The sequence below is a fragment of the Perissodus microlepis genome, chromosome 11, assembly GCF_051167445.1.
Source record: "Perissodus microlepis isolate ML-2025 ecotype Zambia chromosome 11, ASM5116744v1, whole genome shotgun sequence".
Classification (NCBI taxonomy): Eukaryota; Metazoa; Chordata; class Actinopteri; order Cichliformes; family Cichlidae; genus Perissodus; species Perissodus microlepis.
In genome coordinates this window covers 11,957,698-11,982,653 of record NC_140471.1, presented here as the reverse complement: position 1 = coordinate 11,982,653, position 24,956 = coordinate 11,957,698, and the positions used below count along the sequence as shown (strand labels likewise).

At 39.7% G+C, this 24,956-nt stretch overlaps 1 protein-coding gene across 9 annotated transcripts in view; it reads right to left on the bottom strand.

Annotated features, from left to right (window-relative positions):
• The window catches only part of cobl (cordon-bleu WH2 repeat protein), a 56,391-nt gene extending 31,482 nt beyond the window's left edge, over positions 1 to 24,909 (bottom strand). For 2 of the 9 annotated variants that reach the window (XM_084942811.1, XM_084942819.1), the window contains exons 1-7: positions 24,469 to 24,909; positions 13,777 to 13,971; positions 7,282 to 7,492; positions 5,407 to 5,635; positions 3,132 to 3,176; positions 2,430 to 2,518; positions 2,079 to 2,150 (exon numbers count right to left, since the gene is read on the bottom strand). In XM_084942811.1, coding sequence (XP_084798937.1) covers positions 2,079 to 2,150; positions 2,430 to 2,518; positions 3,132 to 3,176; positions 5,407 to 5,635; positions 7,282 to 7,492; positions 13,777 to 13,971; positions 24,469 to 24,497 — 870 coding nt within the window. In that variant the 5' untranslated portion in view covers positions 24,498 to 24,909. Of the gene's footprint in view, positions 1 to 2,078; positions 2,151 to 2,429; positions 2,519 to 3,131; positions 3,177 to 5,406; positions 5,636 to 7,281; positions 7,493 to 13,776; positions 13,972 to 15,912; positions 16,297 to 16,357; positions 17,701 to 24,468 lie in introns of those variants that run through there. The other 7 variants (XM_084942812.1, XM_084942813.1, XM_084942815.1 and 4 more) reach the window with 7 other exon arrangements.
• Positions 24,910 to 24,956: the final 47 nt, after the last annotated feature.

Below are 24,956 nucleotides of genomic sequence, written 5' to 3'. Positions count from 1 at the left end.
TGTGCCGTGTCTATAACAGTTTTGATGTTTAATTCATAGTCTGCTGACTTTTTTTCCTTTTAATTACACTGTGATCCCTATATGCAAAATCTTTAAGAAATAATTAAAGATAACGAAGAGAATAAAAAAAGGACAAAGAGGACTGGCTGGAAATGGAAAAGAAGAAGATAATGTTAATAATGCTCAGTATTAAGCAGTAGACACAAAGTTGGAAGGGTGGAGTCAAGGGCAAGCTTAGAGGAGCAGTGTACTGAATAGGAGGGAGGCAGGCAGGCTAATGTAATCAAATGCCATTGATTTAGTTATAGCTATAACAGCTTCAGTGCTGCTAAATGCAGCGTCTAAATGTGCATCTGGATATACTGGAGAGAAATCTTGGAGGAAAATCTTTTACATTATGTTACTGATGTTTATCATATTCAGATTCTAAAATCAGCTCAAATGTTTATATATATATATATATATATATATATATATATATATATATATATATATATATATATACACACATATATATATGTGTGTGTGTGTGTGTGTGTGTGTGTGTGTGTGTCCAAATTGGATACGTACTACCAAATTAGTGCTCAGATGCAGAAGTAAAGAGATGGATGATGGTTGCATAAAAGAAAATGTAATGGTGATATGAACTGCAGTGATAAAGACCTGTGATGAACAGATGCTTGAGAGTCTGCTGACTAATCTTATAGAATGACTGCCCTCTGGAGGACATCGGCACACATTACTGCATTGAAATAATCCAGTCTCTCTGCACCATAGTTTGTGCTTGGTCTTCATTCTAACAGCTCTCTCTGCTCCTCTTTTGTCTTTTCCTTCTACTTCCCTTCACCCCAACAGGTTCTGTATTAGATTTCTCCTGTCTGTAAGCCTGGCTCTACAGGAGATTTATTCCTGCTAAGTTTTTTTTTGTTTTCCTGCAGTGTCATCAAGTTGTTGGTCATAAGGGAATGTTGGGTTTCTATTGCAGAACTACTTTTTAAAGCTGAAACAACTAAAGATTTCCATTAAAACGAATAAATTATTGGCCAAAGTGACAGGCTTTGGTGACACAGGCAATCCTAACAGTAGAGGTCCAACATAACACATCCAAATCAAAATTTCTCATAGACAGGAATGTGAAGAACATCTAAAAACAGAGCAGGCCTACTGGAGTGACTGTTATATCAGTTTTTCAGCTGCCACATAAGAAAAAAGTGAGTAAATTAATGTAAAAAAAAACAGAACTCTCAAGCCACAGGATGAATTTAATACTACTGACCCGCAGTCATGGATGGATTACTGTGACTGTGGGTTTTAAACACAAACTTGCCATGGGTCCTTGTTATCTACTCATGCAAATACCAGGCACAACATATGCCCTTGTCAAAAGACAGTTTTATTGCACATAACAAGGCAACTTACATCCACATTTATCTTGTATTTGTTGACATGTTAAATTACTGCTATTATGACTACTGCTACATATAACTCGTGCAGGACAATTTACCCCGAGGCACCAACAGGAAGCTTTCAATAGTCTTAACTGTGTAAGTCAGTAAAATGTTAAATGCAATCCAAAATCAAGCACTAAAGGTGATGACAAAGGACACAGGTGGCATAGTACTAGTAGTGCTGCTCTATTGCTAATGCTTGTTTCAAAGCTAAAGTCCATCCATCCATCCATTCGCTTCCGCTCATCCTTTTCAGGGTCGCGGGGGGCGCTGGAGCCTATCCCAGCTGTCATAGGGCGAGAGGCGGGGTACACCCTGGACAGGTCGCCAGTCTGTCGCAGGGCTTCAAAGCTAAAGTCCTCCTGTTTATTTTGATACATTTTTTGAAAATCCCTTATATTAAAAAAATAAAGCAATGATAATGTACACAACTTAAGGTAAAAGCCACTGGCTCCAAGGTATGTTCCCAATTTGCACAAACAGCAGTCTGTCCATAGAAGTAGTCTGTATTATGTTCCAGTTATACAGAATAACTGGAACACCGTATGGGATTGCACGGCTTCAGTAACCATTTAAGATGAGAGCTTTATTTCCCTTCTGGACATTGTAAAAATTGTTAGACGTACTTACACAGGATTGTGTGTCAGTGTTTTGGATTATTTTATCATCAAAGTCATCCATGTCCACAGATGTTGTCTCTGTCTGCAAACGGAAGGCACAACTAACATGCAGCATCAAACTATTCAGCCATGCATTTAGCTTGCCTCAGCTATCAGTTAAGTATGAATGGCCTATAAGTATGATGCTAAAGGTTAGTTTTTAAATTACTTCACACTATTATTTTTCTAATGATACTTGTATAAATAATTAAATGCAAAAACTAAGGGCAGAATTATAATGATGTCCATGCTGTTTTCTTATTTAATAATTCAGACATACTTCCTGCACACATACAGCATATTGCCCAGGAACGAGTCTCACCTTGGATTTCCTCCTGCTGAACTGGAAGATACCCAGGAGGCCTTTTTTTTCTGGTCTGTCCAAACTGCCAGTACTGGAGCGAACAAAGTCTAAAAAAGTAAAACAAGAGCAGGAAAGTAGAGGAGGAAAGTAACGTAAGAAAAAAGGAAAGACGAAAAGGTTAACATATGGTTATAAGGTTAACAGAAAAAATAGTGTTTTTTTTAACAGTCAGTCAACTCTAAATATTACTCCAAACAGATACCTTTGTTTTAAAAGCAATAAATTAACCTTCCAGTTTTGCTCAGAAGAGGGAGCTGCAGCTTTGCTTTTCCTCAGGTTCACCTCTACCCAACCTTTATAATCAGCTAAGCAGTAAGTAAGAATGTGTCGTGATAAAACTACAGACTCAAGGACTGAGAGGGAAGGTAAACTAACTATCAAACATTTAAGGGCTAATACTCATAATTTGGGTTATGAAAAGAGGCAGAAGCAAGCCAATTTATTAATGAAGCCTTTAAAAATTGTACGCATTGATGTTCACGCAGGTTAAAAAAAGTACATAAAGCAACAAATGATTTCTTTTAATATGGCTGGTTAATGGTTAATATCCAATGCAGCAACAACGCAGGGTTAATAAGCAAGCAACGATACATTGGGTTAAACAACCACATGTATTTGAATGGTGCCAACGCTAAGACAGACAATATATACGTCTAATACCTGTGTAGTTAAGTGCAGGGGCAGAAGCCATTTTAGGCTGGAAAGCTGCAAAACATGATAAAGTTTAAAAACACAAACGTCATTAATGGATAACTCATCTACATCACAGAGCGGCTGTGCTTGTGCTTTCGTGTCACAGCACAGCCGATGCGCTACGTAACTACTGATTCACAAGAGGAAGTCATTTATATAATTGCCTCATAATAATGAAAGTAAACTACATTACTACTCTTTTTTCAAAAGGGTAGGACTCTGTGTAAAATGTAACTGAAAACATGACGCGGTGATTTGGAAAGGATTCGAACCCTACAATTTACCAAAAACCTTTTAGCATACCAAATGCTGAGAAAGAAACGTTTAAAGGGAAACTGGGTGGCCTTGTTGATTACCAAAATCTTGCACAAGAGTGCGTGACCATAAAAGTGACATAATGTTCTACTGTTCCTTTGTCACATCACTGAAGTGATAAAATACACGTTTTTACTGTGAGATCACAAGAGAACCTTTAACTATAAATATCAGTGGGTGTGGACAATCGCGCAGTAAACAACAATAACTTCATACTACATGAATTATGTATTAAGACAAAGGCCGTACATAATTCATAAAAGCTCGCTATTTCAGCCGTTGTATGGACAGGATAACAGCAGATACTGTGAGACAATAGCAGGGCAAGCCAAAGCACACACCAGTATCCACGCTAACATCCTTTGTCTGCTTAAATTTCAAATCATCCATCATCATCTTAAGTGTTACATCCTACGTTTACCAGATAGTTTTATTCAGCACAGCAAAGCATTATTTTATCTTTTAAAAAGTTAATACAATTTTGAATATATGTACAGACACTCGCTTTAAAGTGACTGGAGTTAGAGGTGAAATGTGTAAGATTTAGGTATGTGCTTAACAAGCCCCCTAGAATTTTAAACGCTCTTTTTCTACAACAGCAGTCATCTGATGTTATTATGCGACCTGCAAAAAACTGGGGCTACAGCACGGACAGAGGGCTCCAACCCTCTTTCTCTCTGTTTTAGACAGTGCATTTGAGCAAGGTGGAGAGCAAGCAGCTGACAGATGCAAAAATCAGCACAGTTGCACAGTACTTTGATGAAGAAAATGATGAGCAGTTGTACGTCTGTGGTATTAGAGTAAAGTGGCATATAACCACGTAACCAAAGTGATGTGTAACCACATGCAGCACAGGAGCGTGAACGCTAACCTGGAAGGAAGGAGGGTTACCGATGCTAGTACTGTAGACTTTAGCCACATTCAGGAAACTAATCTGGCAATCTGTGTCTGCTTAGATATATAAGATTTGCAACATTATAAATGGCACAAAGTACCAGACATTTCAGCGACATCTAAAACAAAATACAATTATTAAGGAACCCGATTAAGAGTTTATCTAAACAATGTGAAAATTGAACAACTGAGATTTATTCTCAAAGACAGTTATAACAGATGTATCTACTGAATATAGGATGCTAACCCGTCTATGCCAACCTGTACCTACTACTTGTCAGTAGTGCCTTAAACATATATTCTTTCAACTTCTGTGGTGGCAACAAGTCTTCCAGTCTGTGTAGAAACCTTTGGGAAATAATTTGGTAAACATAATTTCCTTAGGGATTAATAACGTATTCTGATTCTGAAAACAGACCTTAGCTCCATTTCTGTGAAACCTCTGTAAACTCCTAATAACTTTAAAGTCGCTCAAGTTCATTTTATCATTATCATTATTTATTTATTATTTTGTTTATTATGACAGGTATCTGACTGCTGTTACATTTACAGTCACAAGGTAGTACGTTCTTATCAACTCTTATCTTCCATTCACCTTTTCCCTCTGCGTTCCTCCCATACTAGCCACAGATAAAATTTTGCCTGACCGACATGGTTCACCGATGGAAAAACAGAGAGGAAAAACCTTTTATTAAAAATCAAATCCAGAGAAAAAAAATGCCATCTTGTCTTCCTTCTCCTGTTTCCTGATCAATATAGCCATTACAAAGACTGTAGCCATGTAAACATGGCTAGTGATATGTGTGTGATATGATATGTATATACGTTTGACTGTGAGATTGTGCAGCTTCTCCATTATAGCATTACACAGATTAATGAATAAATATTTCCACATAAAAGTTAGGCAAAAGAAAAAAGTATCATCGCTTAGGATCTGTATCATCTTGTGTGCTACTGTGAAAACAATAGTAACAGAAATTTGACATATTTCACAAAGAGCAAAGAGAAATGAGGTCAGGTAGTGAAGGCTTACCTAGCCTCTGATCATGTACGTAGAGATCTTTGATCCCGAGTTCTGCTAGAGTTTTGTCCAGCGGTAACTCGCGTTGACTGATGCTATCCTTCAGCAGCAGGACACGTGTAGGGTCAAACTCACACTTGTCACAGATGACTGGTATCAGAGCCTGGAGCGATATCAAGGGGTTCACCCGTACTACGGCCTTCTGTTTGCCATGATAGTTCACCATCAATCGCACAGTTTTCTGATACACAGAGGGGAAAATGATGGAGAAAATTAGACACGCAAACAGCTGGATGACATTAAGAGCTAATCAAGGATGAATCATCAAGTCAAGAAAAAGGATGATGTAGTTAAGGGAAAAAATACAACAAAGTTAACTGACTGATAAAATATGCTAGCCTAAAAGACATACTTAACTTATATTTATATATATATATATATAAATATATATATATAATATATAGTTATATTTCTGATTGATGTACAATAGCATTTTTTGGTTTAAAAATATAAAAAGTAGAGGAGAACACACAGAGGATGACACTGCAATAATAAAGAAAAAGAAATAACAATAAAAGAAAGCACAATTCTACCACAGTACTATTGGCAGCCTCTTTCATGAATGTACCAAGCTTATCAGCAAATTGTGGAACAGGTGCTAAGTTGTTATAATTTACCCATTATATATGAAAATGTTCAGGTTGATGGTCATAGGTTTTCCAAAATAAACAGTATTTTTAGCCTGTGACATGGGTATATTTTAATGTTTCTGCTAATATGGTCACTAGATAGATGGTTGAAATACTCGAGACTATCGGAAGGTTAAATGGAGACAAAAATAAATTTCCCATCTTTGTGACTGAAGCAATTTTTCCTAACCAAGAATAATCAAATTAGCAACCAAAACAGGTAACTGATAGTGTAATGTAATATGAAAATAAGGTGCAAAACTGACATATTTTTTACTTTGTTACTGGTAGCCATTTCCATGTAGTTTTTCTGGTGCATCGGGAAAGGACAAACAGTTTATTTATCGCTATTGATATCGCTATTATGTTGTTTCTAACATTTTGAACACCCCATTCATATCAACAAAACACATTTCAATAGTAGTGTGAACGACATCTTCCATAACCGTAGACTTTATTGCTGGGCTAACATATTAGACTACTGGGTGGATCCAATACACTGGCAATCGAAACAAGCAATTTAATTTGAGCTGTTCAAATTGGTTACATAATCAGAAGATGTGAGATAAAACAGAGAAGACCAATGACTGACAGTGCTGTCTGAAACAGTGTCAGCCTCTGGCCTAAGGCCAGGTGGGGTCAAAGGGAGAGAGAGCAGCCAGTGAGCCCTGAGAAGAGCAGAGAAATAATGCATGGTAACTAAAGGTAAGGTACTCATCAAATATTCAAATGGTAGGAGGAGAGTGAAGGCGAAGACAAGAAAAGGCAGAGAGAAAGAGATTGATGCTGAATAGAATAAAACATCCAGACAGACGGTAAGGCAGAAAAAGCACACTAGACTTAAAATCAGTTTATAAACTCCAATAAGGGACTTCGAAATGCTGGCCAGTTTAATACCAACCAGCTTCCTACCTTAGAAATGGCCCTTACAGGATTCACTGGCCATGCTTTCTGCCAGTGGTCAGTGATAAAAGGCAGAGAGGGACAGGCATTACATAAGACTTGCAGTGAATGCAAATTTGATTTGTGAAAACATGAGATAACCCTTTGTGCAATCAAAACAACACAAATCCAAGCCAGGCATAAAAAAGAAAACATTTTCAGGTTTTAAATATGCTGTAACAGTATAGTCCAACATACAAAGCACATATGACAAAAGAGGAGGTAGCTCAAGGTGTCAGGATCCACTGCAACTCACCTCTGGCACTTTGGGTGCTGGTCTGCGTGCCACTTTCTCCTCCAAGACTTTTTCCTTGATAAGCACACAGGCCACGTTAAGGGAGCCCAACAGTGCGTTGGGCTTGAAGCCCAAAGACCGGCCCTCAGGAGACAGAACCTCCAAAGTGTGCAGAGCTGGATTCAGGTGGTAGCGACTACACAGCTCGACTAGCAGATCCATCAGTGCTTTACTGAGAGGGAAAGAGAGAGATAATAGGAGTGAGAGGGAAAGTGTGTGTGTGTATGTGTGTGTGAGTGTGTTTAAGAAAGAAATGCAGAAGGAGATGAGAAGAGAAGAAAGGGAGGCAGGACAAAAGCTAGGGTTACAAAGTCTTCGAAGCTTAGCTGAAGTAAAGAGAACGGAATGAAACAATGCCACACTCTCACTTGATGCACTTCAAATTGTTAGAAACAATGGGTGGTATTTTGATCTAAGCCATTTCCACAGACAAAATACAGATACAATGACAGCAGCAGTGATTTCAATATGAACATCAAAACTTTGCCTTCATCTTAATTCTTTCTGTACAAATATTTTTCATTCATTTGAGGTTGATTGTATATTAGTAGCACCTTTTTCTGAGAATGTTCTTATCCATTTAAACCCCTACAAAAATCCATGTTATTGTTTAATATTGCAAAACTCTGACTGAAAAATAACACACTGTATGTGAAGTAGAACTAAAACCTGAGCGCGTCCATATGCTCTATAAAAGGTAAGGTGGTTGCTGAAGATTTCACCTGTGCAGTCCATCTAAGAGTCTTTACAAAAAAGGTAGTGACAAAGCACTGGGCATAAAAAATAATGCCTCTGTCATTCACTTATGCCCATTGCTTTGTGTGCCTGTTTGGATTGCGGTGCTCATGTGGAGGCCTATAGTACTACTTGTCAATCCTCACATAAAGAAACCTAGAAACAGTCTCCAATGTTTTCTGGGAACAGAGATCAGATGACAGAACTGAGAGAGATACTGCTACAAAGAGCACCATTGACAATCACTAACACATGGATGTAGACTGCAACTAAAACCAAAAACAGACCCAGTGTCTGGTGTGCTTCTCGAGATTCATTTCATACAAAACATGCCAAAACATAATGACTATCTCTAAGTATTTACTCTATTTTTTTCTATGTATTTACTCTAGCACTGAATATATACCTCCCTGGTTCACATAGGGTCATTTTTAACCATGTTATGGTCAAGCATTACTAAGCTGTAGTTTCAAGTACCTATCGTAAATATTTAAAGTGTGACAAATTACATTACGAGGGTGCACAGGGCATGTAGATCATTCATGAAGTGTGACACTGCGGTCATAAAAATAATATATTAGGTGTAATAATAATATTAATAGGAGCATGACAACAAAAACACACAACCAGATAAAAACTAAATAAGTAACTAACTGCCTAAGCAACAGTATTAATTCAGTAATAACATATACTATCATGCCTGCATTGTAAATGCCTAGTGCAATATCTGCACCACATTTTTCGCTATTTTTAAATCCTACAAAATAAACCCGCTCGTGGTGATTGATTATAGCAAATATCCTAAAGCTTGTTCTATTTTGTCAATAGTGAGATCATGTTTATTTAACATGACTACTCGACTTTTGTAAAATAAGTTTGTGCTTTAAGAGAGCAGCAAAGGTGCGTCAACTAGAGCAAAGCCTCTGAGAGTTTCTGAGTCCTTTGTGAGGCACAACTTCCCTTAATCACAGGATTAATAAGGCAGGAATGAAAGTAAAAAAAACAAACAAAGACTGGAACTTTACATTGATAACTGAAGTTTATGAGATCAGAAGAATGCATATATGCCATATCTTTATTCAACCACTGTTTCACTTATTTTAAAAGTAGAGAATTACGTCATCTCTGGTATAGTCATGACTGGAATGTGTTTAAATGAGACAGTCTGTTCTTTAAGTTCACAAAACATAAAACTAAAAAGTCCCAAGCCCATAACCGTAAACAAGATAAAATTATATGTTGCAATGTGCTGGCACATTCCTGTATGTGCTATTTTTAGTCCTTGAATTTAATCACTAACTAACTATCACTATAGAATATAACAGGTGATATAAGTCTATGAGGAGTCTGCACTTTGACCTTAGGGTGGAGATAGTGAATGAGCCTTTGTATGAATGATTTGTGTTTACCCCTCTGTCATTGTCACAGTTTGCCGAGGCAAACTGCGTGGCGTGCGAAGAGAGGACCCAGGTGCAGACATTCTCAAACTCAAACTTAACTGATGATGAACTGTTTATTAAAGCAGACAGAACAGTACAAAATAAAAGGGCGAAAACAATGCAAACTAAGCAATAACCTAAACTGGGGTTTAGGTTGAAGAACATGAAGAACCCTGGCAAGTAGAAAACATAGGGAAACTCTAAACATGGCACAGCTGCATGTGACACTATCCACTCTGCCATAGCCCGGTTACAGACTCAGCACCCGAGTGCCTTTATTGTGATCTCGGGTGACTTCAACCATGTATCACTGGACAATACACTAACAACATTCAGACAATATGTGGACTGTCCCACCAGGGGAGAAAAAATTCTAGACCTACTGTATGCTAATGTCAAGGATGCATACAGCTCCTCCTCCCTCCCCCCACTTGGTAGGTCAGATCATAACCTGATTCACCTCACCCCCCGCTATGTGCCAATTGTGAGGAGGGAACCTGTGACCACCAGGACTGTTAGGAGGTGGTCAGAGGAGGCCTTAGCGGAACTACAGGGCTGTTTCGAGGTGACCAACTGGGAAACACTCTGTGAGCCTCACGCCGAGGACATCAATGCAGCGGTCCCCAACCTTTTTTGCACCACGGACCGGTTTATGCCCGACAATATTTTCATGGACCGGCCTTTAAGGTGTCGCGGATAAATACAACAAAATAAAACTAGTACCGGTACCGAAAAAAAGAAAAAATATTCATAACACACGTGAAAAGACCCAGGAAAACCAAGTAAACGATAAAAACGATAACAAAATAGCGCTGAAAACCGATAAAAACCCTGAAAACTATACATTTCACACCTGAACCTCAACTCTCGCGGCCCGGTACCAAACGACTCACGGACCGGTACAGGTCCGAGGCCCGGGGGTTGGGGACCGCTGCATCAATGGGCTTACTGAGTGTATCACAGACTACATAACTTTCTGCACCGACTCCATTGTTCCAGCTCAGACTGTTCATCGTTACCCAAATAACAAGCCGTGGGTGACTAAGGACATCAAAGCACTCCTCAACAACAAGAAGAGGGCTTTCAGAGGGGGTAATAAAGAGGAGGTGAGGAAGGTCCAGGTGTTACTAAAGGACAAGATCAGAGAGGCTAAGGACAATTACAGGAGGAAGCTGGAGTGGAAACTCCAGCAGAACAGCATGAGAGAGGTGTGGAGGGGCATGAAGACCATCACTGGATTCAGGCCAACCAACAGCAGGGGAGCTGAGGGAGGTGAGAATAGAGCTAACGAGTTGAATCTGTTTTTCAATAGATTCGACACCACAGTGTCTGCTCCCACCCCCACAACCTCACCTGTAGTCAGCCTGGAATCCAGAGCCACACCACTGTGCCAGCCTCTCTCTTCACATGGCGCTGTTGCCTCCTGTGAGATTCCTGACACCCCTCCCCCACCCATCACCTTCACTCAATACCAGGTTGAGATGCAAATGAGGAGACTTCACTCAGGCAAGTCTGCTGGACCAGACGGAGTGAGTCCCCTCGTCCTCAAGACCTGTGCCCCCCAGCTGTGTGGAGTCTTTCATAAACTGTTTATGCTGAGTCTGAGTCTGCAGAGGGTCCCAGTGATGTGAAAGACATCATGCCTCGTCCCTGTACCAAAGACGCCACGTCCCAGTGGCCCCCAGGATTACAGGCCCGTGGCACTGACCTCCCACATCATGAAGACCCTGGAAAGGCTCATCCTGGACCAGCTGCGACCCATAGTAAGACCACATCTGGATCCCCTTCAGTTCGCTTATCAGCCTCGTCTCGGAACTGAGGACGCCATCATCTACCTGCTCAATCGTGTCTACACCCATCTGGACCAGCCGGCGAGCACTGTGAGGGTCATGTTTTTTGACTTTTCTAGTGCTTTCAATACCATCAGGCCAACCCTCCTGGGTGATAAGTTAGCAGCGATGCAGGTGGATGCTTCTCTGGTGTCCTGGATTGTTGATTACCTGACAGGAAGACCACAATATGTACGTCTCCCACAGTGTGTGTCTGACAAGGTGATCAGCAACACAGGGGCACCACAGGGGACTGTCCTCTCCCCCTTCCTCTTCACCCTCTACACCACAGACTTCAGCCACTGCACAGAGACCTGCCATCTTCAGAAGTTTTCTGATGACTCTGCGGTGGTTGGATGCATCACCAGGGATGATGAGACAGAGTACCGGGCTGTGGTCGACTCCTTTGTCACGTGGTGTGAGCAGAATCATCTGCAGCTCAACGTGGCAAAGACCAAGGAACTGATCGTGGACTTCAGGAAGACCAGGAAACACTTGACCCCTGTTTCAATCCAGGGGGTCAGTGTTGACATTGTGGAGGACTATAAATACCTTGGAGTACACATTGACAATAAACTGGACTGGGCTAAAAACACCACAGCACTTTACAGGAAGGGCCAGAGTCGTCTCTATTTTTTGAGGCGACTGAGGTCCTTCAACATCTGCCAGAAAATGCTCAGGATTTTCTAGGAGTCTGTTGTGGCCAGTGCGATCCTCTATGCTGTTGCATGCTGGGGGAGCAGGCTGAGGGTCGCAGATGCCAACAGACTTAATAAACTAATCCGTAAGGCCAGTAATGTTGTGGGGATGGAGCTGCACTCCCTCAAGGTGGTGTCGGAGAGGCGGATGCTGTCCAAGATAAAGACAATGTTGGATAACACCTCCCACCCACTCCATGACATGCTGGTCAGTCACAGGAGCTCGTTCAGTGAGAGACTGAGATTACCGAAAAGCACCACTGAACGACACAGGAAATCTTTCCTGCCTGTGGCCATCTCCCTGTACAACGCATCCACTTAACACACTGGTTACTGCTACAACTACACGTTTCTTTTCCAGCTATTTATTAATGAGTGACTTATGTATATATATATATGTATATATTGTACTATTCTTAGTTAGCGTATTGTCTGTCTTGTCTTAATGTTGGTTTATGTTGGTTTATAATGGAGCACTGTAACAAAAAAATAATTTCCCCCAGGGATCAATAAAGTATTCTGATTCTGATTCTGATTCTGCTTCTGCTTCTGCTTCTGCTTCTGCTTCTGGTGAGGAAAACCTGAAAGCAGGACATGGCAAGGGAAAACGCAGACGATCCGACAAAGACTGAATGAGAAGGCACAGACTAAATACACACAGGAGGCTAATGAGAGAAGTGGGAACACATGGGGGAAACAGCTGACACACATGAACATAACGACGTCACAGTGGAAGAGTAATACTAGACACGATGAACACAGGAACACAAGACCTCTTCAAAATAAAACAGGAAACATAAGACGCAGACATGACAACCTGAACTTGACAACGTAAGACACAGACATGAAACACATGAAGGGCAAGGGAGACTTAACAGGGGTGGAAGACACAAGGGGAATCTAATAACAAAGAACTAGAACAACCTAGGCATGATAAAAATGAACTTAGAAAACCTGAAGAGCTTAAACATAAACTAAAACTCAAAACGCTGGGTCAAAAGACCCAGGATCGTGACAGTCATAGCAACAGGTTCTGATGTTTTAAGCAGCACTGATCATAATATGACCATCTTCTATTAAACATAGAAGGTCATACAAGGTCTGACCTTCATAGTGTCATAACAACCTGTGGTTTGTGCAATATTTAAAAGTGGAATGGAGGGCAGAGCCTTCAGCTTTCAGGCCCCTCTTCTATTATACTAGTTTTGCATGTTAGAAAGCCTCTATGACAATAATATGATACATAGTTTTTATGGTGATGAGCATACAGAGGCATCTGATGGTGATACATTCTCTATAGTTATTAAAAGAGTCTCTTGTTGTTTTATACAAGAGAGACATCCCCAATTTTCTGCCCTAGAGACAATTGCCTCATTAGGGACAGAGAGTACTAGCAGGTCAGCCACTGACTCTCTGAGACAAAGCTTGTGTTGGAAATTGGAATGGAACCCCCTAACGAGGCCCCGCTGGCACAGCGAACAAAACATGCACAGGAGCAACAAACATACAGTTTTTCTGGTGACTGAATGAAGATCAACCTATAGAATCATATCGCAGAACTAACAATAAACTAAGGTTAGATTAGATTTGTATTTCCAGATATAAATAATAAAATAGCTACAGATATATGAAGATTTTATAGTCAAATAATATGAGATTAATGGGCAAAACTTTTGGTCATGACACATATGACAATAAAATGAACAAATCAAAACTATGTTTGATATGTGCTTGTGTGGGCCTATTTTTTCTCACCTTCCATCCTCAGTCACATAAATCTGGTTGCCCTGTGGCAGGGTTAACTGTAAATCCACTGTGGCCCTGAGGATGTTCTCCTTGGCCTCCACGCCTGATGTCCCTCCCCCATCAGGTGTAGTGGTTCTGAAGATATGGCGTGGAGCGGGTTGAGGGGCCGGTGGTGGAGGTGGGGCATGGGCCTTCATCCTCCTTCTTGGTGATGAAAGTTGGAGAGATACACAAATAAGAATATTTTTTCTTTTTCAGGCCATCCTTTTCATATGATACAATACTTTAAAATTTCCTAATGACGTATTTATTTTTATACAAACAAATTATATATTATAAATATGTCTGTTTCCTCTGAATCATTACTGTTTTTTTCTGAAGTTTAGTCAGTTACACAACATGACAGCCTATGAATACAAACCACTGCTACCACATCAGGGGCAGCCGGAATACTAATGTTGACTTTTTTTCTATCTTTCTGTTTCTGATTGTGACATAACTTTCCCTTCATTTAGATTACATAACAAACTACAGACATGCCAAGATGATTATTTTGGTTATCAAGATCTCTGAGCCTTTTGCAGCTGTTTAATCTATCTGGTCTATTGACTCTTTAATATCACTCCTACACTCCTACAATCATTGCCTGTTATCAAACAGCTTTCCAAAGGCAAATTAACATCTCTGCTTTGACAGAAACAACACCCCTCATTAGGGCTGGGCTATATCATACCGTTCACTGTAATACTGGTGTAATTTTGGGCAACGATAAGAAAATGACATATCGCGATACAATATGGGTAAAACGCGCATGCGCAGTGGCTATGTTTACATACGCACATGGCGGTGACGCATAATGAGAAAAGCGAAAGCGGATCGTTAAATGAAAATTGGTTTGTAAAAATGCTGCAACTTCAGTGGTGTGGAACTGGTTTAGCTTTCGTCCGTCAGATACACAACAAAGCACTATTTTTGGTAGCGCATGCTAGCGGGCCGTCGTTATTACCGTGTTGTTTGGAAAATACGGCACACTTAAAATCAATCCTTTGATTTTTCTGAAAATCAACAGTGCCCTTTACAATCCCGTGTGCCTTATGTATGAATTCTGGTTGTGTTTACTGACCTCGAAACGATTTTATGTCGTACACGGCGCTCGAAAATCTGTCAAATGTTTTAGTATGACTTTGCTAAGCTACGAAGCCGCACCGCTTGATGGATTGTCGGAGCATTACGGCATTGTAGGCAGGAGCCTCGCGGAGTGATACGTACTGTGCTTCAACATAATATTACCGTATTGTGTGTGTGTGTGTGTGTGTGTGTGTATAACCTCTTTTTAAGTTTTGTGGATATTATACATGGTTATGCTGAGGATATGTCGGCCAGTTTCCACTGGAAATGCCTTTTGGTTAAACTGTCAGCAAGGAATTTGCACTGTTACATTTTTATATAACTCATAAAAAAACAGCTGCTTGTTTAAGTGAAAATACATTGATGGGGTTTTTTGCACTAATAAAGTTGTGGAGTTGTAAAGTATTTTGTCTAGTGTCAATTATATCGTCAGTTATATCGTTATCGCAAATTTTCAAATGTATATCGTGATAAATATTTTTGGTCATATCGCCCTGCTCGACCCCTCATCCATTTTTATTCCACCCCTGAGGAGAATGTATAAACATATCTGAACCTTTGAATCAACAATGTTATAAACAGTAATACAAAATACAAAATTGGGCTGACAGAACTGTAGCAGCGTTGAGAAAATTAGAAATTCTATTGGGTTTTTTTTCTTAGCAGAAATAAAGGAAGCCATAAAGTACTGAATGGGCCAGGGTGCAGACCACACATCATTGAATCTCTTTAAAATACTTTTATGAAAATCACAAATTAAAAAAACAAACGCAGATGCAAAACATACTCCAGCCACACAGCTCCTCGTGAGCACTGTGACAGATGTCAATGACAAGCTCCTTCTTGTGTGTTTGACCTCGGCTTAACATAAACTGTACTTGCCCTGACAGACACAGCTGATTAGACAGAAATGAAACAGTTCATTCTCTTAGCAATGACAAGTGCCATATGATTAAGCACACACTCACTCTCTCAAGTATTAGCCTTGGATAAGAAAAGGAAAAACATCCGACTCACATCAAAAACAGTCCTTGTGCTGATTAAGTGTTCCGAACGTGTTATATATCAGACTGTTTAACTCTCGTTCCAAGGATTCAGGAGACACCCCGAAGAATCAGTGTAAGCATTTAATTGTAGACTCCGAAGTTGTTCAATTCTCGACGTTATCCCTGCTCAGTTTAAAGACAGCAAAATGAAGGACATTTGCACATGGACATAGCACAGTGAGTGGACTCTAACCTGGCTAAAGTTAACCATTAACAGCTACGTCACATATCAACTAACTCTCGCCCAAAGGGCTCATAGAGTCATTGACTCATTATCCAGTGCAGTGAGAATGTTTCACTTTTTGGAATTTGGAGTCAAATCACAGTGCACGTCATTTCTAATTATTGACTAGAAAATCTCTGACTATATACGCACCTAAAACTGTGTGTAGTGATGAAAGAGCAGACTTACAGACCTGTAACTGTGAGAGACTTTTGCATTTTCCTGTTAAGTCTGAGTCTTTTAAGGTAAACAGCACAGGGCTCTGTGGAACTGTGGGACTGGGTCCTGGCCAGGCTTAACACAGGCAGCTAGTATCCTCCTCTCTCTTTCGCTTGCTGTTTGTCTCACCGTAACATTTCCCTTTCCCTCTCTCTCTCTTGCTTTTCCTCGCTCAAACATGTACAAAGACTCCTTTAGAAGAAGCCTAGTCTCCCACAGAGTTAGAATGAGCGTAAACAGAGAGAAAGAGTGGGAAAGTAAAGAAGCACCAAGGAACGCAACGCAAAAGGAAACCCAGCTCTGGCACAGGGGGGAAGTAAGTGCTGCTGAAGAGACTAAGTTACAATGCTCACACACATACACACCTGCACACACAGAAAAGGTTACTAATGGATAGTTCATTTTACTTGACAAAACAGCATTAACAAGGATGGATTTCTTTTGCTGGCCTCTATTAAAAATTTTTTAAAAAAAATTTGTCCACAATACTTTCTGCACAGGAGTACACATCAGTTTCCCTTCTAATAAAAAGAAGTCTATAGCAATGTATTCACATATATTAAAAAATTATTGGTTTATACAGCAATGTCAGAAGTTTTTAACCCTCAGCATCAGCCGGGCTCCAGTCTACGGTGCATTTGAAATTAGAACATGTGGGCAGCTATAAAAAATTACCAGAAGGCACATAAATAAATATTTGAAAACATGCTTTACCTCTTCTATAACCTGAATATTGCTATGCTCAATCTTGATCAAGAAACTTGGGTTAAATCGTGACTGAATGTTAAGGCATGACTTTGTGTGGTGGCACACATATTACACTACAAAATGTAAACACTGCCAAAGTGTACGTCAGAGTTAAGATTATTCCTGTTTGGTAAAAAGATTGCATAATACTAAATACACACTGGAGACCACCTTCACTTTGTTTTTAAATAGGGGAGAAATAAAGGTTAGACAATGTATCATTTATCCTTATTTGTCAGGGAAACACTGAGTAAATGGTCCCACGTTCCAAGATCTTATCAACCCAATATCCAAATATACTAGTGCATGATCCTAGTATATTATCCTCTATCAGAACCATCAAAACACATTTTTGATTGGGTTGAGCAGGTGACCCATATGCCGAAAGGCTACTACAGGATCCCTGGCACACTTCTTTATTTATCTGTTAAAAAAGGCTTCTTTTATTATATTTTCTTCTACTGTATCATGCTGCTGAGTGACTGCTGCTCGTCAAACACATTTCATTGCAATGTTGACCCTGTGCTAACTTGCATATGACAAATAAAACTGAAAACTGAACTGAAAACTGAAACTTTTACATTTAATATATAAGAAAAAAACATTAAGCTTAATCTAGATAAAGCACAAAAAATATTTTTATGTTTTGTATGTCTTATCAGAATTAATCATTTATATTTCTTTCATGTATTTGTCCAGTAATCACACATTTGAAAAGTCAGACTTACGTTTTCACCTGATTACGCAATAGACACAGAGTGTGCACCACACATCCGGGACACTCAGGTTCTCCCTCCACACATGCATCTAGTCAGCATACCCTTTGAGTGTCATGGTGTCCCCATGGCAACCTATATTTACACCACTTGACTGCAAAAGAAGGCAGATCTTAGTCCAGTAGCAGCTGTGGACTGGAGAGGCATGCACACCCAGGGTGAGTGACCCGGAGAAACACCAGTGAACAAGAGACAGAGTGTGGAAGACTGAAATTGGACATATGAGCCAAGTAAAGCATTTGTTTGCAGTTGCTAGTCACAAAACCTTCTAATTCAGCATATGTCTTGATGCTCATATTACTACCAATGTGCTTAACCCCCACCGCATCTCAATGTCAAGTAAACCGAGTCTGGAAATGCCAGCTTCATCATCTATATTCACAGTCTCACCACTGACCCTCTCACTACAGCAAAGTGAAAATTACAAAGCATAGAGAAGCAAATGAAAAAATGTCAACATTTATTTTTGAACCTCTGATTTTCTTAACAGACATACAAACAAATGTGTTGCCATAATAATGGTCTAGGCTTGCAGGCAGCATACAATCATTAGCTCTCCTCAGACTGATAAATCATATCCGGTTTTACTGTCTCATTTGCCCAAATGCAAAACATTTCACTAAATTTGCATACAAGCTGTAACCTTATTACATACTATAAATACCCCTGAAGGCTCCAGTGTTAATATTTTTAGTTTGTATGAAACTTTAATTTACCTGATTATCAAGTCCTGACTTCTCCAAAAGAACCAAGTTAGGGCTCTGCAGAGTGATCAACATGTGTGCAGAGACCGTAATAACCCGTGGGAGATTAACAAAAAAAAAAGAACACACACACAACACCGCAGGTGCTAAATGATTTGTTACTCATGGGATCAATTAGGTTGCTTACACTCTTAAACAGTTAGCTAACACAATAACCTCAGATGGAACCAGCAACCAGTAATCCACGGTTGTGGTCAAACTGTCTTTTTTTTTTTTGTCTTAGAGAAGGACGGACTGAAAGGACATGAGGTATCTAAAAGGCAGTCCTGCTTAAATTCTTTAAATGCTAATCAAAGCTGGTTCAATGCTTGAGCACAGGATGTACCAGACCAGCTTTTACAAAAGGATAATACCATCCCATTGCATTAGCTACATTCAAAGGTTATCAATATTTTATAAATGTAACAATTATTTTCTACAGTTAGATTGGTGCTAATTTATATTTAAGTATGGACAAGGTTGTTCTTATTGTAACAACCTTTTTGTTTCGCTGCTATTTCTAGCATGTAAGGGAAACAATATTTTTTAAAGAGTTGATGTTTTTTATAGCCTGCATAAAACATGGCAAGAATGCACAGGACAAAATATTTACAGCTGTCTCTGAGTGATCTTTGGGACATCACAAATTCACCACAGCCTTTTGCATGTGCACGAGTTTAGCACTGCTAAAGTATTCGTCTGTCTCCTTTTGATTTTTGCTTCACGTCATTCCTTGACCTCATGGAAGACCTCAAGGAAAAAATGATTAGGACGTAGAATGTAATTTCACCAACGATTTAACCACAACCCAGAGTATTTATTTCACAACTAAAGAGAAAAATCCACCTACTGTGGATAGCACCACTACACATCAACCCTCTTTTTTGTATTCATCTCTTTTGACATATATAGTTATCATGTCTGCTTGTGACCAGTGACTAAGAGACATGCTGTAAACAGTTTAGAACAAAACATGTACCAAGACAACCATAATTATCCAAATACAGGAACAGGAAGCTGACTTAACAGACTGTCTGCAGAGCTGGAAAAATCATGCCTGTTTTTTCCTTTGCTTATTTGGTCTTTTTTGAACATTTATTAACTGGCCTGTTCCAGAGGGCATTTCACTGTGTTCCAGCTACATTGTGGTAAAGCTCACGGGTGGCAAACAGACCAACAGAAGTAAGAGAACAAAAAAAAAGACAATAAATGGTTAGTAAGAAAGAGAGAGAAGAGGGAATCTCAGGTGGCACAAAGCCTTGTGTCGAGGGGGAACAGGGGGAAAGGGAATAATAAGGGTGGAGCAAAGAGTGGAATGTAGAGGAACAAGAGCAGGAAATAATAATGAGTTTATTCTCTATTCCCTAAGCTGCTGCTTGTTCAATTAGAGAGAACTCCTGCTGGAGTGACAGGAAGAAAAGAAAAAGCAAACATTTTTTTAAAAATATATAACACAAATCAGTGTAAAGCTTCAGAAAAGCTGAAAAGTGAAATATTATCACAGCATTTGTGGGGAAAAAGTACAAAAGCATTCATTCATAACTTTTGGCAGAAAGCCATGCCTTAAAGGAAGGTTTGCCAACGTGAAAAAAGACTGCATGCGCTCCCTTCTGATACCCTTTATGTGTTTAATAATAATAGCTTAAAAATGTCACATGTTGGTAAATTACTGATATGATTACAGGTTATTTCTTATCTTTCTCTGCAATGAAGGCAAAAGCAAGGAGAAACATTCCAAGGTTAAACATGTGCAAATCTATCACATTGAACACTCCAATACCTCTGCTTTATCACATCAGCTAGATGAATCCACCCAGCTTTACTCACACACATGCAGTCCGTCTGTCTTCCTCTGTGACAAACACACATACCACAGAGACTAACATATGACAGCAGGCTTCCAGAAATAAATCTGAGTAGTGCATAACAGCTGCATAATACAGGCAGATACAGTGTACTGTAGATACTGTCAAATATACAAGCACTACTTTGTTGTAAGGTGTCTGCTAGTGCTTTTTTTGCAGGGGGAGGGAGGGTGGGGGCAGAGGTTGACAAGTGGAAGAAAACAGAGTGGATAATGTAGTGAACCTAAGGATCACGATAGTTTATAAATAGGCCCAGTCTAGATGTCTGAAATGTCACTGATATAACGAAGCATTGTGCTGGAGTAACTATCTTATGAGCATAAGTGCTGCCTGATAGTGCGCTGCCCAAGGACTGATTAATTTCATCCTACTGTGCCTGGCCTTGTAAAATGCACTGTTGTTGTTAATTAAAGGAGTAGCACTTCCAGTTAATTTCATTAATAAGCTAACTACTTCAAATAAAGATTATATGCCAGTCTTGTGCTTTTGAGCAAATATATTCCATCAGCGTGTGCTGAACAGGCTTGCAGAAGCACTGCATCCACACCCTCTCTATTTTAAACGGGATGGCCTGAGAGCTAGATGCAGACATTACCAGATACATAGTGCACTACTGCCAACAACGCATAGCCTCAAACGCAACCCTCTCTCTCCCATCTCAGCTTTCATGAGTTAAATTTAACTCATCATAAAAATAACACTAAGCGTCCAGCTGTTACCATGTACGCCCTTTGCTAAATATGCACACTGTATAGGCTTCCGAGCAAAGACAAAAAGAAGGGAACTCCCTTAGTCAGCAGCCCTGAGCTAGTGGCCGACCACATAAATCTTAATATTTTATGAAATGGGTGTGAGGTTTGGAAAGGTTATGTCTGCTTCTGTCTTAAAATCATCTGAGACACCAGCTAGGAAAAGACATACAGTATGCTATCTTAGATTACTCTTAGTCTATCTATACGTGTGCAACACAAATGGCATTCAAATGCTATGCAAACAGTCAAACAGTAAGAATGACATTTGAGTTCAGCGGACACAACTTCAAAGTAACGAACGTTTTTGACTGTAGCTAGGCGAGACCTCTCTTCATATACATCACTTATTAGTTCACACAGACATCCACATAGAACAGGACAGGCAGCGTGGCATGCAGTAATTACCTCTGGGTGTGTGCATTTGTATGCATGCATACAGAATGTATCTGTAAAATCTCCAACCCCATCTTCCTGGGGGTGTGTTTTTGATTGGGCACCAAAACAAATAAACAAAAAAAACTGCAGATGTGTTTAAAGTAGGATGTGTGGCCCACCAGCGATGAAGCACATGGCAGCACAAATCTGGACGTTGACGGTGGTAAGGCTGTTTTATTTTTTTTTGCTCTTTGCGCTTCAAGAGGCCCTTTGAACAGCTAATAAGTGGGAACAAATGTGAGGTTTGGGTGGATGATTGTTACTGGGGACTGAACCATGTGACCAAAGTAAACTCACAGTAAACTCACAAGGTTCTGACGTCACATGCATCCACGGCGTCTCAAGAAAAGAGAAAAGAATTCTTATTAAACTTTTACCACCTCAGTAAAACACTTTGAAGGATGGAAGAAAAGAAAAAAACAAGTGGGGAATTCTGTAAATTTGTAATTTATTTTAGTGGTTCTGCTTTAATTAATTCTCCATTTATTTAAGCCACTCTGCTGTTTCCTTATTGCTTCTGTGGGGTCGTGTACTAACCATAAGACCATGAAAAAAAGCCATATTAAACAGACGCTTCTGCTCTCAACCTCGCTCGGCACACAAACAAGTACAGAGGCAGTCGCTTACTGACACACAAACACCCCAGGTCCAGACATGCAGAGGAAAACACCAGTGTGCTCATTAAGACTTCGAGAAAGAGGACTAGTCTGGTATAAATACAATGAACACACACTAAAAAAGAGGGTGAGGTTAAGTAATGAAAACTATTTTGCTTCAGATGAGGACATGTTGTCGGATGTTCATCCTGACTTTTTGTAATGTTCTCACTGGGAAATCATTTGTTTCTATTATTCAATTCAATTTCATTTTATTTACACAACAACTGTCATCTATACATCTTATATTGTAAACTGCAGACCCCACAGTATTACAGAAACAAACAAAAACAAGCACAAAATAAGCCAACAACAATCAAACGTTATATTCATGCCTAATTAGACTTTCTTTAAAGCTTAGGAACTAAGGCCTTATTCAGTCTAACTTTGCACTACTGATAAAAACAGGCTTTGTAAGCACTGATACACAATCAAACATGCACATGCTCAGATTTCACTAGCCAGGTACAAAAGTTTAAAAAAGAAAAAAAAGAAGAAAAGCAATCAACGGTCTCTTCCCAGACTGTTTGACTGTGCTGCATGTTAATGCAGTTTTATGAGCTGTGTTTCACGAGGGCGGCACTATGTAGTAAAGTAGCTACTCCCTGTGTGATGACGAAAGAGAGATCACAGAACAAAAGTCGTCAAGGTAGATTTAAATGGGAAGAAATGTCACATAAAGAGCAGATAAAAAGCCATTTTGCTTCCACTGCCAGCTACCTCCGTGACCTGTGTGCTTTATAATTTGGCCAACAAGCACTTAAGAGTCTGGATTCACTGTAATTAAGAGTATCTGGTTAAAGGAACCTTTGCTTTAAAGGTCACAGCAGGAGAAAAAAGAAAAGACCAAAATTTTATTCACCTCATCAACACTATCAAGTGTTGCTGGTATTTCCCCTGAAGAACATCACATTTTACTGTTTATACGATAGTGAACTATTACTACATAACTACAGCACATGGACGATGGCATTTTTATGGTGTCCCGCTGAGTAAAAGGTATGACTCATCTAAATTAGATCAGAATTGACAAGGTCAACGACAGGGGCTCTCAAGTACACAGGTATGACCATAATTAGCACCCAAGTACCACATAATGATGCTGAAGGACAGAGCAGCTCACCAGGACATTGCACACTAATTTTCTTTTGCTGACCACCCAGTAAAATACAAAACAAAAAAACAGACACTGACTATTATGACATATTATTAAAAACATAGGCAGATGAAGTCTATAATTTGGCCTTTTATATCTTGCCTTTCTACCCCTGGACAACAAAAACAAACAGACTGGTAAATATAAATCAGCAATACTGCTTTTAGGGTGGAAAACACTTACTTTTATCCCCTTGTAGCACAACAACATGTGAAAGACTAATCCCTGCAATCATAGTGTGTGGACTCTGTCGTCAATAATAGCATGTTTTAGCATTCAAATGTACAGTAGATGATAAGGAGTTACTTGGCATGATCTGTTGGAGTGTGCTCTAATATAAGTTCTCATAACATGTAGGATAATCAGGTTGCATTTAGTTTATGTTTGGTTTTAAATGGCAGGCTCAATATGCAACTGGCGGCCCCACCCAAACTACACAATTAAAAGGAGCCTTTGGAAAGTACAGTTCACAGTTATTGCTGTTCCAGCACCAGATCTTCATTAATGTCTCTCCATGAACCACCAAGGACACAGTTAAAATATTATGTGCTTCTAAGCCGCTCATGGTTTTTTCTATGTGTGTGGCAAACAGACTGGGCTGCTGGAACACTCTCTGTTGTCGGTGCTGACTATAGGCTGTGTGTTATTACTGGGCAGTCATATACACTTGAATGGGCAACGGGCCTATCTACAATAGTTCATTGCCGTGAAAACAAACTTATAACAAATAGCACCCTATAATATCGCGGGAACATTAGAACCGAACCCATTAGTAGGTTATGGCTTTCATAGTAAGACTAGAAATTAGAGACTTATTCAGCCAAGGCGAATTCCCAGCTGACATTATTACAATTATCCAGAAACTTACGTAAACAATCAGAAGAAAAAACACTCACACAACTGAGTTGTAAATAGTCTGGTGTGTCGAGTGTTTGTTTAGAAATGGGCTACTTACCCTAAAGGCGGCTTTGAGGACGCGCTCATTGCTGAGACTGTCTCCAACTTGAGATTAGCCGGGCTCGCTCCCAAAATGCGCTGTTACTCAGACTCGGTGGCTACCCATGATGTTGTCACCTGCGAGTTTTAGCATCATACTTACAATAATTTATAGTCGTCAAATTTTCTAGTATAACTCTAACAGGGAAAAACTGTCTATAACGTATAAGAGTGCACAACAAGTGACAGTGTGCAAAGATGAGTCAGTCTGCTGTGAGCTGAAGCATAAACGGCTGCAAAGTGTCCCCGGAGGCTAGCAACGACCTAACAATCCGTACATGCTCACTATTTTTAAGTTATAGTCTATCCATGCTGAACATTCTTACTGAGTCATTCGGACTGAGTAACTTGTCATATCCACTTGTTGTAATCTTCGTATCCCTTCGCGAAGTTGTCAAGCCAACTGAACCATTAAAAAGACTACCGGGATGTCCTTTCAAACTAAAA